The sequence below is a fragment of the Cyanistes caeruleus genome, unplaced genomic scaffold (assembly GCF_971803275.1).
Source record: "Cyanistes caeruleus unplaced genomic scaffold, bCyaCae1.hap1.1 HAP1_SCAFFOLD_144, whole genome shotgun sequence".
Lineage (NCBI taxonomy): Eukaryota > Metazoa > Chordata > Aves > Passeriformes > Paridae > Cyanistes > Cyanistes caeruleus.
Window position 1 is genome coordinate 154,142 of NW_028255938.1, and position 13,616 is coordinate 167,757.

A 13,616-nucleotide genomic window follows, 5' to 3' on the forward strand; every position below is an offset into this window, starting at 1 on the left:
ATTTCCCTCTGGTCTGGTGCAGTTCTTAGGAAAGTTTCCTACAATAGTTATGGAGAAATAGTTCAAAGAGCTTCTAGGAAGTATGTGTTCCTATTTTAAAGGGTGTCTTTTATTCCTGTTCTCTTTAGAGCAGATGTGATTGCAGCATTCAGTGATCGATATTGATCCAGGGTCTCTCCTAAGGAGGTCTGGCCAGGTCAGAGAAGCTGTGCCTTGAGGTCTGACCCAGTGTGGACAACCTTGTTCCACATTCCCCAGCCCCATCCTGTCTCTCCTCCCTCACCTGGGACCTGCTTTGCTCAGAGAACTGGCTGCACTCAGGCAAAGAGGGGTTTTTCTTCTTTTCTTGTAGCAATCTAAAACTTCTGAGTTTCCCCATGGAAATCAGATACCCTCCTCAAGTGTGTGCCAAGCCAAGGTGCCACCAAGGAGGTTCCCCTTCTCCAAGGCAGAACCACACAAGGAATGTTTCAGACACACAGGGAGTTCTACAAGAAACACAAACCTAGAGTTGGCTGAAGGCAGAATTAGAGCAGCTGCAGAGGGACAGACAAGCTTTGAACTCCTTGCAGCTGAAAGCACCAAGTGGGTTGTTGGGAGGTGTGTGAGTGAGGCAAGAGTGAGGGAAGGGAAATGCAGAGAGCCCTGGGAGTGTTTCTGTGCAGACAGGCTGTGGGAAAGGGCACTGCAGAGCTGCCCTGGGCCAGCTGTGAGAGTGGATTATCATCCCAACCTGCACTGGGCCATTGCAAGGGGCTGTTGCCATGGACACTGCACTGACCCCACTGTTGGGTTTGGGTGCCACAGCTGGCCTCATCAGATTTGAAAACTTGAATCAAATTATTCCTAGAGGTTTGGCTTGTTTAGGTCTTCTGAATGCTCGTGAGCCCTGGGGCACTGAATTCCTGACTTGAAGAGCTGAAGGCTGAACAAGCCTCTGGAGCAGTAAAACTCAGCACCAGCAGCCTCCAAGTTTCTGAGGAAGTCAGCAGCCCCCACTGAGGCCATCCCTGCCCAGAGACTGTGGGGGAATGGGCAGACAAGGAGAGCATCTCTGGGGCTGGGGAAGCAGAACTCAGAGGCACCAGCAGCTCCAGGTGGGAAATGGAGCGTGGAATGGGGCTGTGAAAGCCCTGCCTGGGCTGTGCCAATCAGGACAGACAAACCCTGACCCCCATCCCCCAAACAACTCTCTCAAGGACACATTTAGAAGGAATTACAATTGTTTGTGTCCTCTGAGTTGGATGCACTGGAGAAATACCTACAAGAAATTTTTTAGAGCTCAAAAGAACAAAATATACTTTACTGGCAACTTTAGAAACTCAGAGAGACTTTGTCAAAAGGTTTAATATGACATTCAACCAACAAAAAATATTTCTCAAAGCAATAACTTGGCTCATTCAACTTTAAAAACTCTACGTTTTTAAGTTTCTCAAAATTTGCAAGAGGATAGAAATAGAAGAAGAAGACACTGAAAGACAGAAAGACAACAAAACCTTAGAGAAGCACACAGAGCTACCAACTCCTGGATTCCAGCAGCGTTCAGATTGAAATTCCAAGAGGAGGTAGGGTCAAGACTTGTTCTTGCCTTGTGGTCAGCCTTAAATTCCCCTTGGTCTTCCTGAGCCCTTTCCCCAGGTGGGATTTCCCATCATTTGGTCACTCAGGAGCTGGGCTGGGTGCTCCAGAGGTGGGTGTGGAGCATTGCCTTTGGTGTGGCAGGGACTGGCAGAAACTGCTGGGCTGGGAGAGAGGCTCTGAGGGGATTTGGGCTACAGGGCAGTGCAGTGCTGGGGTTACAGGGCAGGACAAGGCTGGACCTGCCCCTTCCTTCCCCACAGACAAGATGTTTCCAGCCAACAACCTCCTCCAGTCTCTCACAACAGGCAACGTTGGAGGTGGAATCCCAGTTCTGGCCATGGATACCTGGCTGAGAAGGTCAGTTCTTTTTCATTGGAGGGAAGCACAGAGCCCCAGGGTTTGGAAGGCAAGTGAGACATGGACATCAGGAGGCCAAGGCCAGCCAGACTTGCCAATAATGGCAGACTTCATCTGGGAGCAGAATTTTCCTGGCAATATTCCTATGGGAAAACTGCTGAATATCAGGAAATTTGGAGATGCAATCCCAATTCTGGTTTTTGGTGCCTAGAGAAGGACAGTTCTTTTTCATAGCAAGGAAAGCATGGAGCCCCAGTGTTCTAGTAGCAGATGAGAAGTGATCCTCAAGAGGCCCAGGTCAGCCACACAAGTCAGGCCAAGCCAGACCTGTTCTGTGTTCCCTTGGTTCTATTGGGCCCTGCAGTGTCACAATGGTCTCTGTGGTTCCACAGGTCCCAAAATGTCACAATGGGCCCTTGGTCCCATGGAGCCCCCCAGGGTCACTGTGGTTCCCTTGGATCCATGAGGCCCCATGGTATCACAATGGATCCTTGGTTCCATGGAGCCCCACAGTGTCAGAATGTTCTGCTTGGTTCCATTGGGCCCTGTAGTGTCACAATGGTCCCTTGGTTCCATGGGGCCCTGTGCTGGTGCATTCCCCCCTGCCCTTCTCAGGCCGCCCTGCCAGCTGAGAAATGCTCCTTGGGCCTGGGCCTTGGCCAACAGCCCCTGGGCTCAGCTCCTCTGCAGCTCATCAGAAACACTGTCTGCTCCCAGGCACTGCTGCTGCCCAAGCAGCTCCTGCTTGCTTCAGGAGCAGCCCTGGGAACTGTTTCTGTTCCCTCCATGGCACAACATCCCTGTTCTCAGCCTTGCAAAGAAAGCTGTTGATGCCAAGTGCGGCCAGGATGAAACATTGCTGTGCCTGAAGCCCCTCTCTTGGGGCCCTACAAACAGCGCTCCAAAAGGAGCCCCTTGCAGCTCTCCTGGGCCAGCCACCTCCCTCGGAGTGGGGCCTCTGTGAGCCGGGAACTCTCCCGTTTGCTGCACTCGGGGCATCCCTGAACAATGAGAGAGCCTGGGCCGATCCCCCCACTCCTCCAGGCTCAGCCCTTGGCCTGCTGGGGAGATGCCAAAGCATCCGCAGGGAGCATTTCGCTGCCCTGCAGGGGAATTTCTCACAGCTGCCTTGCACTGCCTCTTTGTGTCTGTGTGAACACACCAGTGCTGTGCCCTGGCAAATGTGGCAGAAATGCTGCTGTCGGAGGAGCTGGAGTGCCTTGGAAATGTGAGTCAGTCAGGCCTGTAAGTGAGGTTCAGTCACGAGGTCTAAGCTAAGTTAAATGCTGCTAAGTTTTGTTCTTTTCCTAACTTGTAATGTTTTATATATATATTATAAGCTAAGTTAAATACTGTTAAATATTATTCATCTGCTAAACTGCTAAGTCATATAAGTTAGGTTAAATACAGTAAATACTGTTCTTTTGCTAAATTGTGATGTTTGGGATATCAATTAAGGTTAAGGTATCAGTTAAGTCCTGTTAAGTTTGAGCTCTGTTAATCTTTTAGGCTGTATTCCTTTTATCCTTGCCCTCACTGTCCTTTTGTCACACACACACACACACACACACACACACACACACATATACACACATGGACACTTCTGGGTTCATTTTTGGTTTAGTTGCCTGGAATTTGTTTGGTTTTGTTGTTGCTTTGTTTCCTTGCTGTGCCTGAAGTGTCCAGTCAGGACTACAGTGACTCTTGCAAAGGAACTTTGTGCTGCTGGTGCTTAATATTAAATCTTGTTTTTGTTCCTTCCTTGCCAGGGATTTTTTAAATGCTCTCAAGCCCTCGTTTGCGACAGGGTGAAGGAGCCCTGGCCCAGGCTCTGGTTCTGGCAGCACTGGCCAAACGCTGCTGGAGCTCAGCCAGCCCTGGAGCTGGGAGCCTTCCCTGGGGAGCCTGTTCAGTGCCCCAGCAGCCTCGGGGGAAAAACCTTTTCCTCACATCCAGCCTAAACCTGCCTGGCTCAACTCCAGCCGCTCCCTCCACTCCTGTCCCTGGGCACCAGAGGGAAGAGGTTCCTGCAGCCCCCAGCCAGGGACCCGCTCCCAAGGCTGCTGCCACGGCAACCAGGCCTGGCACCAGCTGGGATGCTCGGATTCCATGGGCTGGGCTTCAGGAATGGGATTCCCCAATTTCCTGCTCCCGCTAAATTTGCGCTGCCGCTCACTTCCCTCTCGCCTCCCATGGAAAACACAAAAGGCAAAGATCCCAGGCTCGGATAAGAACAATTTATTGAGAATAGAAACAAGATAAGGAACTAACAGGAAGAGAAACAATTTGGATTACAGAAGGGATAAGAAAAACTATTTACAGGGAAAAGTAAACACCACCTACTGGCTCTTCCTGGACATGTATTTCCTCCTGCCAGGAAATGACACCCTTCTCCTCTGGTGAGTCCTTTTCCTGCCCCTGGCAATGACCTGAGATGGGATTGAATATAATGACAGGGCTATGGCCATACCCTCACATTCTTTGATCCCAAATCATGTCATTGCCACAGGCAGGAAAATGTACAGGGGTGTTCTCAGCATGGATCACATGGAACATGGATCACAAAGTCACCAGGTCACTTCCCAGCATGGATCCTCTGGAGCTGGAGCCATGGACAGAGCTCTTGCTGCATTTGGGGCTTTAGCAGGGCTTGGTGGAGGCACTTACTGGTGCCTCCGTTGGTGTTTGATCAAGTGAGAGTGCCTGGAGAAGCTCTTCCCACACTGGGGACATTCGTAGGGCCTCTCCCCAGTGTGCATGAGTTTGTGGGTACTGAGGCTGGAGCTTGGGCTGAAGCTCTTCCCACATTCCCCACATTCATAAGGCCTCTCCCCAGTGTGGATCCGCCGGTGCCTGACGAGGGTGGAATTGTGCTTGAAGCCCTCCCCACAGTCAGGGCAGCAGAAGGGCTTCTCATCTGTGTGAATCCGCTGGTGCACGAGGAGATTGGAGCTGGTCTGAAACCTCTTGCCACACTCAGAACACTCGTAGGGCCTCTCCCCAGTGTGGATGCACTGGTGGATGATGAGTTGGGAGTTGAAGCTGAAGCCCTTCCCACATTTCTCACACTCATAGGGCCATTCCCCAGTGTGGATCATCTGGTGGCAGATCAATTTGGTGCTTGAGCTGAAGCTCTTCCCACATTCCAAGCACTTGTAGTGCTTCTCCCCATCCTGAAGCTGCTCATGGACCACCAGCTCAGAGCCCCGGCTGGATCTCCGGCTGCCTTCCCTGCACAGGGTGGGTCTTTCCTCCTCAGAGCACCCTGGGATGGGTTTGGAGCCCCTCCTCCTGCAGGATCTCCAGGGATTTTCCTCCCCGTTTGATTTTTGTGCTGGTCAAAACGGCCTCTTCCATGAGGTTCTGCTGCAGGTATTTGTCCTCCCTGGTCTCCATCCTCTGCTCCTTGTCTGGGGGAGGAAAGACAAGGAGAGAATAAAATTTGCCTCCATGCCAGAGGGAAGGGGAAGGAGATCCCCCCAGTGCGTCCCCAGCAGGACGGTGTCGGCAGCGGGGTTGTCCTGCAGCTGGGGGCCATGCTGGGCTGGGAGATGGAGCAGGAGAGAGGGGGAAAGGGGCACTGACTTCCTCCTCACCTGCCTGGGTGTCCCGGGGCATCTTCCTCTTCCTCACAGCCTCTTCTTCCATCTGGACAAGGTTTGGGAACGAGAAATCCTGGTTTGGGAGAAAACAAGGAATGAGCACAATGAGTTTGAATGTCCCTTGGCCCAAGTCCCTCTCTAGAAGCCACTGGATATCTGAGGTGTCTTGGTTTGAAAGGAAAGGTGTTTGCTAGGGAAGGCAGAAACCTCCACGGAAATTGATAAAAATGTAAGCAACAACCCCTTCAAAATTCCAGAAACATCCCACAAAATCTCCTCCAATTTGCACACAATCGAAGAAAAATCTTTCAAAATTCTTCAAGTCTCCTCAAAATCCCTCAAAATTCAAGAAAATTCTACATCTCAAAAATCCCAACAAAATTCCACAAACATCCCACAAAATTCCCTTAATCTTCTCAAAAACCTACCAAATTCCAGAAATATCCCACAAAATCTTTCTAAATTTCCACACAATCTAAGAAAAATCCCTCAAAATTTTCCAAGTGTCATCCGTATCCCACAAAGATCCAGAAAAATCCCACCAAATTCCACAAACATCCTACAAAATCTCCACAAATTTCCACACAATCTAAGAAAATCTTCTCAAAATTCCTCATGTCTTTTCAAAATCTCACCAAATTCCAGAAAATTCCACAACATTCAAAAAAATTCCATAAAATTCCAGAAAAACCCTACCCAATTCCCTAGCTCTTCTCAAAACCCTACCAAATTCCAGAAACATCCCACAAAACCTTTACAAATTTACATGCAATCTAAGAAAATCTTCTCAAAATTGTTCAAGTCTCTTCAAAATCTCACCAAATTCCCGAAAATTCCACAACATTCCAAAAAACTCCATAAAATTCAAGAAAAACCCTACTAAATTCCCTAACTCTTCTCAAAACCCTACCAAATTCCAGAAACTTCTCACAAAATCTCCACAAATTTCCACAAAATTCTGGAAACATTCCTCAAAATTCCAGAAAAGTCTTCTCAAAACCCTACCAAATTTCCTAAATCCTCTCAAAACCCTACCAAATTCCAGAAACATCCCACAAAGTCTCCTCCAATTTGCACACAATCGAAGAAAAATCTTTCAAAATTCTTCAAATCTCGTAAAAATCCCTCAAAATTCCACAAAAATCCCACAAAATTCCACAAATTTCCCACAAACTTGGCTCCTCTCCCTGGGTGGAGCATCTCACAATGGGCTGATGTCATTTTATCAGTATTGCAGTGAGACTCAATGGCCCATTACCAGAAGATATCCCCCTGGGGGAAGGATGGGTGGTGGGAGAGATAAAGAAAACTGCCTCACCAGGTTTTAACAGCTGGCCCATTAACAGAAGACATCCCCCCCATTATGAGGGATGGATGATGAAAGAGATAAAGAAAACTGCCCCACCAGGTTTTAACAGATGGTGATAAAATACATACTTTTGGTTACATCTTGCATTGCAACCCAAGACATGGGGTCCATAAAAATTTTACACCACCAAAATTCAGCCCTGAAAATGCCTTCCAGGAATTCCCCACCTCTGTTTTCTCCCTTTTGCTGTTCAGGGTTTACTCCTTGTCCCAGCTCCTTGGGGTCACGTGTGTACTGGGGGTCCTCTGTCTACTCAGTCCCTGACCTCTTCAGGCTGCTGGGAGTGCCAGGAATCTAAAAATTTCCCCTGTTTCCATCTCAACACTTAGGGATGCTGGAAGTTTTTGGGGTCCCAGGGTCCCTGCTCCCCTTATTCTCTTCTTGGGGTTGCAGGGGGTCCGTGGAGACACCCCCCCCCCCGCCCCTCTCCAGGCTGTTGAGGGTCCCGCGAATCGCGGCTGTCCCCCTCTCTGGGCTCCCCACTTTGGGGTCCTGGGGGTCACAGAGCTCTGCTCCTCAAGACTGCCTCTGCCAGCAGCAGCCACTGGGAACCCCCAATGTCCCCCCAAGGGGCATTTTCCACTCAGCTCTGGAGTTCTTCATTTTCCAAACATCCCCCCCGCCCCAAAACGCAACCCAGGAACCCCCCAGGATATCTGGGCCGAGCTTGCCCTCCCCAGTCACCTGTGGGATGGCGGGGTGATGATCCCACGGATGGGAGGCTGTGAATTCAGGGAATGCTCAGCTGGGATATACTGGGCCTGATATCATACTGGGATAAGAAGCACTTGACTGGGATTACTAGGAGTGTCTGGGAATGGCTATGGACATGCTGAGGGCAAATGGGATATACTGGGGGTGTCTGTGACCATACTGGGGATGACTGGGAACACACTGGGAACAATGGGAACTGTGCTGGGGACAACTGGGACCCTGTGCTGCAGACAACTGGGAACAAGTAGGAGTGACTGGGTCTGCACTGGGTGCAACTGAGTGTGACTGGGACCATGCTGGGAGCGGCTGGGTGCAACTGGGATCACACTGGGAGGAACAGGGAGCAACTGGAACCATGCTGAGGGCAACTGGCATCCTGCCGGGAACACAGTGGGAGCAGCTGGGCCATGATGGGCAAGACTGGGACCATACTGGCAGCAACTGTAACTGCACTCAGGATGACTGGGAGTGGCTGGGAGCAACTGGGATCAGGCTGGAAGCACCTGAGGAGTGACTGAGAGTGACTGGGATAGACTGGGAGAGACTGAAACCACAGTGCAGGTAAATGGGAGCAACTGGAACCACACTGGATAATCATGGGAGCAGCTGTGCCCATGCTGGGGTCATACTGGGATCCCAGTGGAACTAACTGGGATCCTACTGGGAGCAAATGGAATGATGGTGGCTGTGACTGGAAGCATGCTGGGAGGATCTGGGGTTGACTGGAACCATACTGGGAGTGACTGAGTGCAACAGCTCATACCTGAGAGTGACTGCAATTGTACTGGGAGTGGCCGGGATCATCCTGGAAATGTTTTTCTGTAGATCTTCTGTCTTTCTGGTCTCTTTTTCTTCTCCTTCTTATCCTACATACCTGGAACATTTTTGGATATCTTAATGTTACCCAAAATCTTAAGGGTTAACACTTTTTAGGTTAAATGGGCTAAGTTAGTAAACTTAATGCTATGGTAAGAGTTGTATGTTCAGTTTAATGTTGTATTAAACCCTTTGCATAGTTCCATGATTGTCTATATTCTGCCAGTTAAATTTTGTATCATTTTGACCTTTTTGCTCAGTTGGTCAGAGAATGGTGCCAGCATCACCGAGGTTGTGGGTTCAATCCTTGTGGGGCTATTCACTTAGGAATTGGACTTGATGGTCCTTGTGGGTCCCTTCCTACCAAGAATATTCTTTGCATCTGTCCATTCTGAGAATATCTGGTTGGTGTTCCTCCTGTGCACTAAACTCAAGCACAGGAACCTTTGGTTACCACCAGCATTGAAGTGTTCTGGGGTGTTACAGCCCTGCAGGCTCACAGTGGCATCTTGTTTCCATAAGGCCCCAGAGGGTCCCACTGGTTCCTTGGTTCTATGGGCCCGAGTGCCAAAATGATCCCCTTGGTTCCACAACTTCCCACAGTGTCCCACTGGCCCCTTGGTACCATAAGGATCTAGAATGTCACACAGGTTTATGGCATTTGTCCTTGCTGCCCCTCACATCCCACTGCCCCACAGAGAGCCCCGAGCCACCCGTGAGGGACAGGCCCTGCTGGGCCAGGCCTGGGCTCAGGGCTTGGCCTTTCTGCTTCCTCCAACCCAGCCAGGGCTGGCTCAGCATTGCAGTTCCCTGCTCAGAGCCTTTGGCTCCCGGCAATCCTGGCCTCCAGAATCTGCTCTCACCAGTGCCTGGGGAGCCTTTGGCAGTCCCTGCCCTCAGTGGGGCCGATTGAAGCTCCAAGGGTCTTGGAGTTTTGCTTCTGATTCCTTGAGCAGCTTCTTCAGCCTGAAGGAGGGACAAAAGTGGATCAGGAAAAATAGAAGGAACCACGAGGTTGAGCACTCCCTGAATTCATAGCCCCCTACTTGTGGGATCATCATCCCCCACCCCTCAATCCGACAGGTGCCTGGGGAGGGGGAGCTCGACCCAGATATCCTGAGGGGTCCCTCAGGGGTTGGGTTTTTTGGGGAGGATGTTTGGAGAATGAAGAACTCCAGAGCTGAGTGGAAAATGCCCCTTGGGGGGATACTGGGGGATACCAGCATCCCTAAGTGAGGAGATAGAAATAGGGGGAACATTTCAAATTCCTGGCACTCCCAGCAGCCTGAAGAGGTCAGGGACCGAGTAGACAGAGGACCCCCAGTACAAGCGTGATCCCCAGCAGCTGGGACAAGGAGGAAACCATGAACACCAAAAGAGGGAGACCAGAGATGGGGAACTCGTGGAAGGCATTTTCAGGGCTGAATCTTGGTGTTTGGGAGGTTTTTATGGACCCCATGTCTTGGGTTGCAATGCAAGATGTAACCAAAAGTATGTATTCTATCAACATCTTTTAAAACCTGGTGGGGCAGTTTTCATTATCTCCTCCATGACCCAACCCTCATAACTGGGGGATATCTCCTGTTAATGGGCCAGCTGTTAAAACCTGGTGAGGCAGTTTTCTTTATCTCTCCCACCACCCATCCTCCCCCCAGGGGGATAGCTTCTGGTAATGGGCCATTGAGTCTCACTGCAATACTGATAAAATGACAACATTCCATTGTGAGATGCTCCACCCAGGAGCATCCTGGGCCATTCCTGCCTAGATATAATCTGAGCATCAGAACACCACAGGCAGTCTTTCTCCACTTGTATCCCAGAGGAGAGAGAAGACACATCTACAGCACCAGAATTTCAGAGGTAAGCTACACCCTTCTATGGGATCATTGCTTCAACAGAACCACATCTGTCACTCCATGTGGACTGCAGCCACCATTTAATCTTAAATTTGGATAAGACTGCTTCCAACACCCTGACCAACAGGGTGTCAGGTTGTATTCTGATTCTCTCAGTGAGTTGTTTTTTTGTTGGTTTGTTTGTTGTTTTTTTTTTTTTTGTACTGCTGCATTTTCATTTCCTTTCTTTAGTAAATAACTGTTATCTATCTTCCTATATCAATATTTGAGAGCACTTTGATATCAAGATTATAATAATTCGGAGGGGGGTGTTGCTTACATTCTTACCAATTTCAGTGGAGGTTTCTGCCTTCCCTAGCAAACACCTGTCCTTTCAAACCAAGACACCTCAGATATCCAGTGGCTTCTAGAGAGGGACTTGGGCCAAGGGACATTCAAACTCATTGTGCTCATTCCTTGTTTACTCCCAAACCAGGATTTTCCAATCCCAAATCTTGTCTGGATGGAGAAGGAGGCTGTGAGGAAGAGGAAGATGCCCCAGGACACCCAGGCAGGTGAGGAGGAAGTCAGTGCCCCTTTCCCCCTCTCTCCTGCTCCATCTCCCAGCCCAGCATGGCCCCCGGCTGCAGGACAACCCCGCTGCCGACACCGTCCTGCCGGGGACGCACTGGGGGGATCTCCTTCCCCTTCCCTCTGGCACGGAGGCAAATCCCATCCTCTCCTTGTCCTTCCTCCCCCAGACAAGGAACTTAGGATGGAGACCAGGGAGGACAAATCTTCACAGCAAAACGTCATGGAAGAGGCTGACTTGAGCGGCTCCACATTCCGGGAATCCAATGGGGAGGAAAAGCCCTGGAGATCCCGCAGGAGGAGGGGATCCAAACCCATCCCAGGGTGCTCTGAGGAGGAAAGACCCACCCTGTGCAGGGAAGGTGACCAGAGATCCAGCCGGGGCTCTGAGCTGGTGGTCCATGAGCAGCTTCAGGATGGGGCGAAGCCCTACAAGTGCTTGGAGTGTGGGAAGAGCTTCAGCTCGAGCAGCAAACTGATCCGCCACCAGATGATCCACACTGGGGAATGGGCCTATGAGTGTGGGAAATGTGGGAAGGGCTTCAGCTGCAACTCCGAATTCATCCGTCACCAGCGCAGCCACACTGGGGAGAGGCCCTACGAGTGTCCCAAGTGTGGGAAGAGGTTTCAGAGGAGCTCTCATCTCCTCGTGCACCAGCGGATTCACACAGATGAGAAGCCCTTCTGCTGCCCTGACTGTGGGGAGGGCTTCAAGCACAATTCCACCCTTGTCAGGCACCGGTGCATCCACACTGGGGAGAGGCCCTACGAGTGTCCCCAGTGTGGGAAGAGCTTCAGAAACAGCTCCTACCTGACCATCCACCAGAGGACCCACACTGGGGAACGGCCCTATGAGTGTGGGGAATGTGGGATGACCTTCAGCCAGAGGTCCCAACTGACCATTCACCAGATGATCCACACTGGGGAGAGGCCCTATGAATGTCTCCAGTGTGGGAAGAGGTTTCGCATCAGCTCCACTCTCCTCGTGCACCAGCGGATTCACACGGATGAGAGGCCCTTCCGCTGCCCTGACTGCGGGAAGGGCTTCAAGCGAAACTCCCACCTCATCTCCCACCGGCGCAGCCACAGCGGGGAGAGGCCCTATGAGTGTCCCCAGTGTGGGAAGAGCTTCACCCAGAGCTCTCACTTGACCAGACACCAACAGAGGCACCACTAAGGGAAGCCCTGCGAGTGCCCCAAGTGCAGGAAGAGCTTCATGTGCTGCTCCAGCTCCATCCCCCATCAGAGGCCCCACGTTGGGCAGAGCCCTGATGACCCACGTTCCCAGTGATCTGTGTTAGGAAGACACTGGGCTGGTGGTCCTTTTGTTTTGTTCCGATTATCTTTTGATTCATCTTTATCCCTTTAAAACAGTCAAAATTGGGGTAAAAGTCTATAAATTCATCAAAGGCATCTAGAGCCTCACATTTTACTAGTGCTTCAAGGTAATCTGGTATTCAGGGCAATACTTGGGGGTTGTGGAGCTATTTGGTGGAGTTTTCTCCATTTTTGGCACTCAAAGCAACGAGAGTTTTATCTGTCACCTCAGAACCACTCAATGCCACTGAAAACTGCACAGTGCCACTCAAAACTATTGGATTCCACAACCCCTCCGGGTGTGATGCCTTAAGTTTTAGCTTTTAAATTTTTCATATTTTGCACTGTCTAGGTTTGTAGTTTTGAACTTCATATTAAGTGTTAGTGAGCTCTCTTCACAGAGTAGGTAGACAAAACAATTCCTTTTCTAGCTTGATACCCAGGACAATCATTACAAGTTGCAGGCTCAAAAGCATAAACAAGGGTGGACTGAAGAGAGAAAACAAGGACAGGACTTCATCATCTGAAGCTATAATTGTACCATGAACCCAAATATGCAGATGGACCTCAACTTACAAAAATGTGAGACCTCGTGATGAGTTGTTTGTTTTTGGGTTTTTTTGACCATTTTTGGTCCATTTGGGGTGTAGCCCTGGGCAGGCTCTTGTACTGCCTAAGGTATATCCTTTAAGACCTTTTAATAAACTTTATTCTTAACTCTGTCTAGCCTCTGTTCTAGGTCAGCCTTCTGAAGGCATCAGGTGGAATGGAGTTGGAAGGGGATTGGGCAAAGTGGGATGCAGATCAGGGGTGTGACATGGGCATTGGGTGGGGCAGGATAGGTGTGATGGAGTTTGGGAGGTGTGAAATGGGGGAAATCAGGCTTGGGAAGGGGGTCTTGATGTCCAGCAGGGATGGGATGGGTTGGGGTTGGGATTGGGGATATGGAGTGGGGCCTGCAATGAGACAGCCAAAGTTTGGGAATGATGAAGGGAAGGCGTGTCCGTTACTGAGTGAGTTTTTGGATATTCCACATTCCTGAAGAGATTTTGGGGTATCCCACATTTCTGAGGCAGTTCTGGGGCACTCCCCAGCTCTTGGGGGGTTCCTGAGAGCAGCTCCATGGAGCCCCATTGTCAGGGGTAGTTGCCATGGGCATGAGCTCAGAGCTGCAGCCAGAGTGCGTTGCCTTGGTGCTGGAGAGCAGAGAAATGATGAATGGTCCCAGACATCTCCAGTGTGTGTTTGGGGGGGCAGAACAAGTTCTGAATGGGTGGTGCAGTCTCTGCCCTAGCCCAGCCACTGCAGCCTCTGCTCCAGCCCCAAAGTGGCTGCCAAGCCCCTGGCACCCCAAAAACCCCACCTGGGAGAGGAACCACAGCAGGTGAGGCTGTGACACGGGTGTGACACTTGTTGGGAAGGTAGAATTAGAAA

General features: G+C 50.5%; 1 protein-coding gene across 1 annotated transcript; it reads left to right on the forward strand.

Annotated features, from left to right (window-relative positions):
- Positions 1–2,551: 2,551 nt before the first annotated feature.
- Positions 2,552–12,904, forward strand: LOC147645911 (uncharacterized). The gene is made up of 3 exons (XM_086874116.1): positions 2,552–3,166; positions 10,771–10,849; positions 11,036–12,904. Exons 1-3 carry the CDS (start codon positions 3,131–3,133, stop codon positions 12,040–12,042), a joined length of 1,122 nt encoding a protein of 373 aa, XP_086730242.1. The 5' UTR covers positions 2,552–3,130; the 3' UTR covers positions 12,043–12,904.
- The last annotated feature ends 712 nt before the right edge of the window (positions 12,905–13,616 follow it).

Excerpts from the sequence above, each read along its gene's own strand:
- LOC147645911 (XM_086874116.1), top strand. The coding sequence starts at position 3,131 with ATGCTGCTGTCGGAGGAGCTGGAGTGCCTTGGAAAT. Across the intron at positions 3,167-10,770 it reads AGCTGGAGTGCCTTGGAAAT|GATTTTCCAATCCCAAATCT; the intron begins GTGAGTCAGTCA and ends CTCCCAAACCAG. Across the intron at positions 10,850-11,035 it reads GCCCCAGGACACCCAGGCAG|ACAAGGAACTTAGGATGGAG; the intron begins GTGAGGAGGAAG and ends TTCCTCCCCCAG.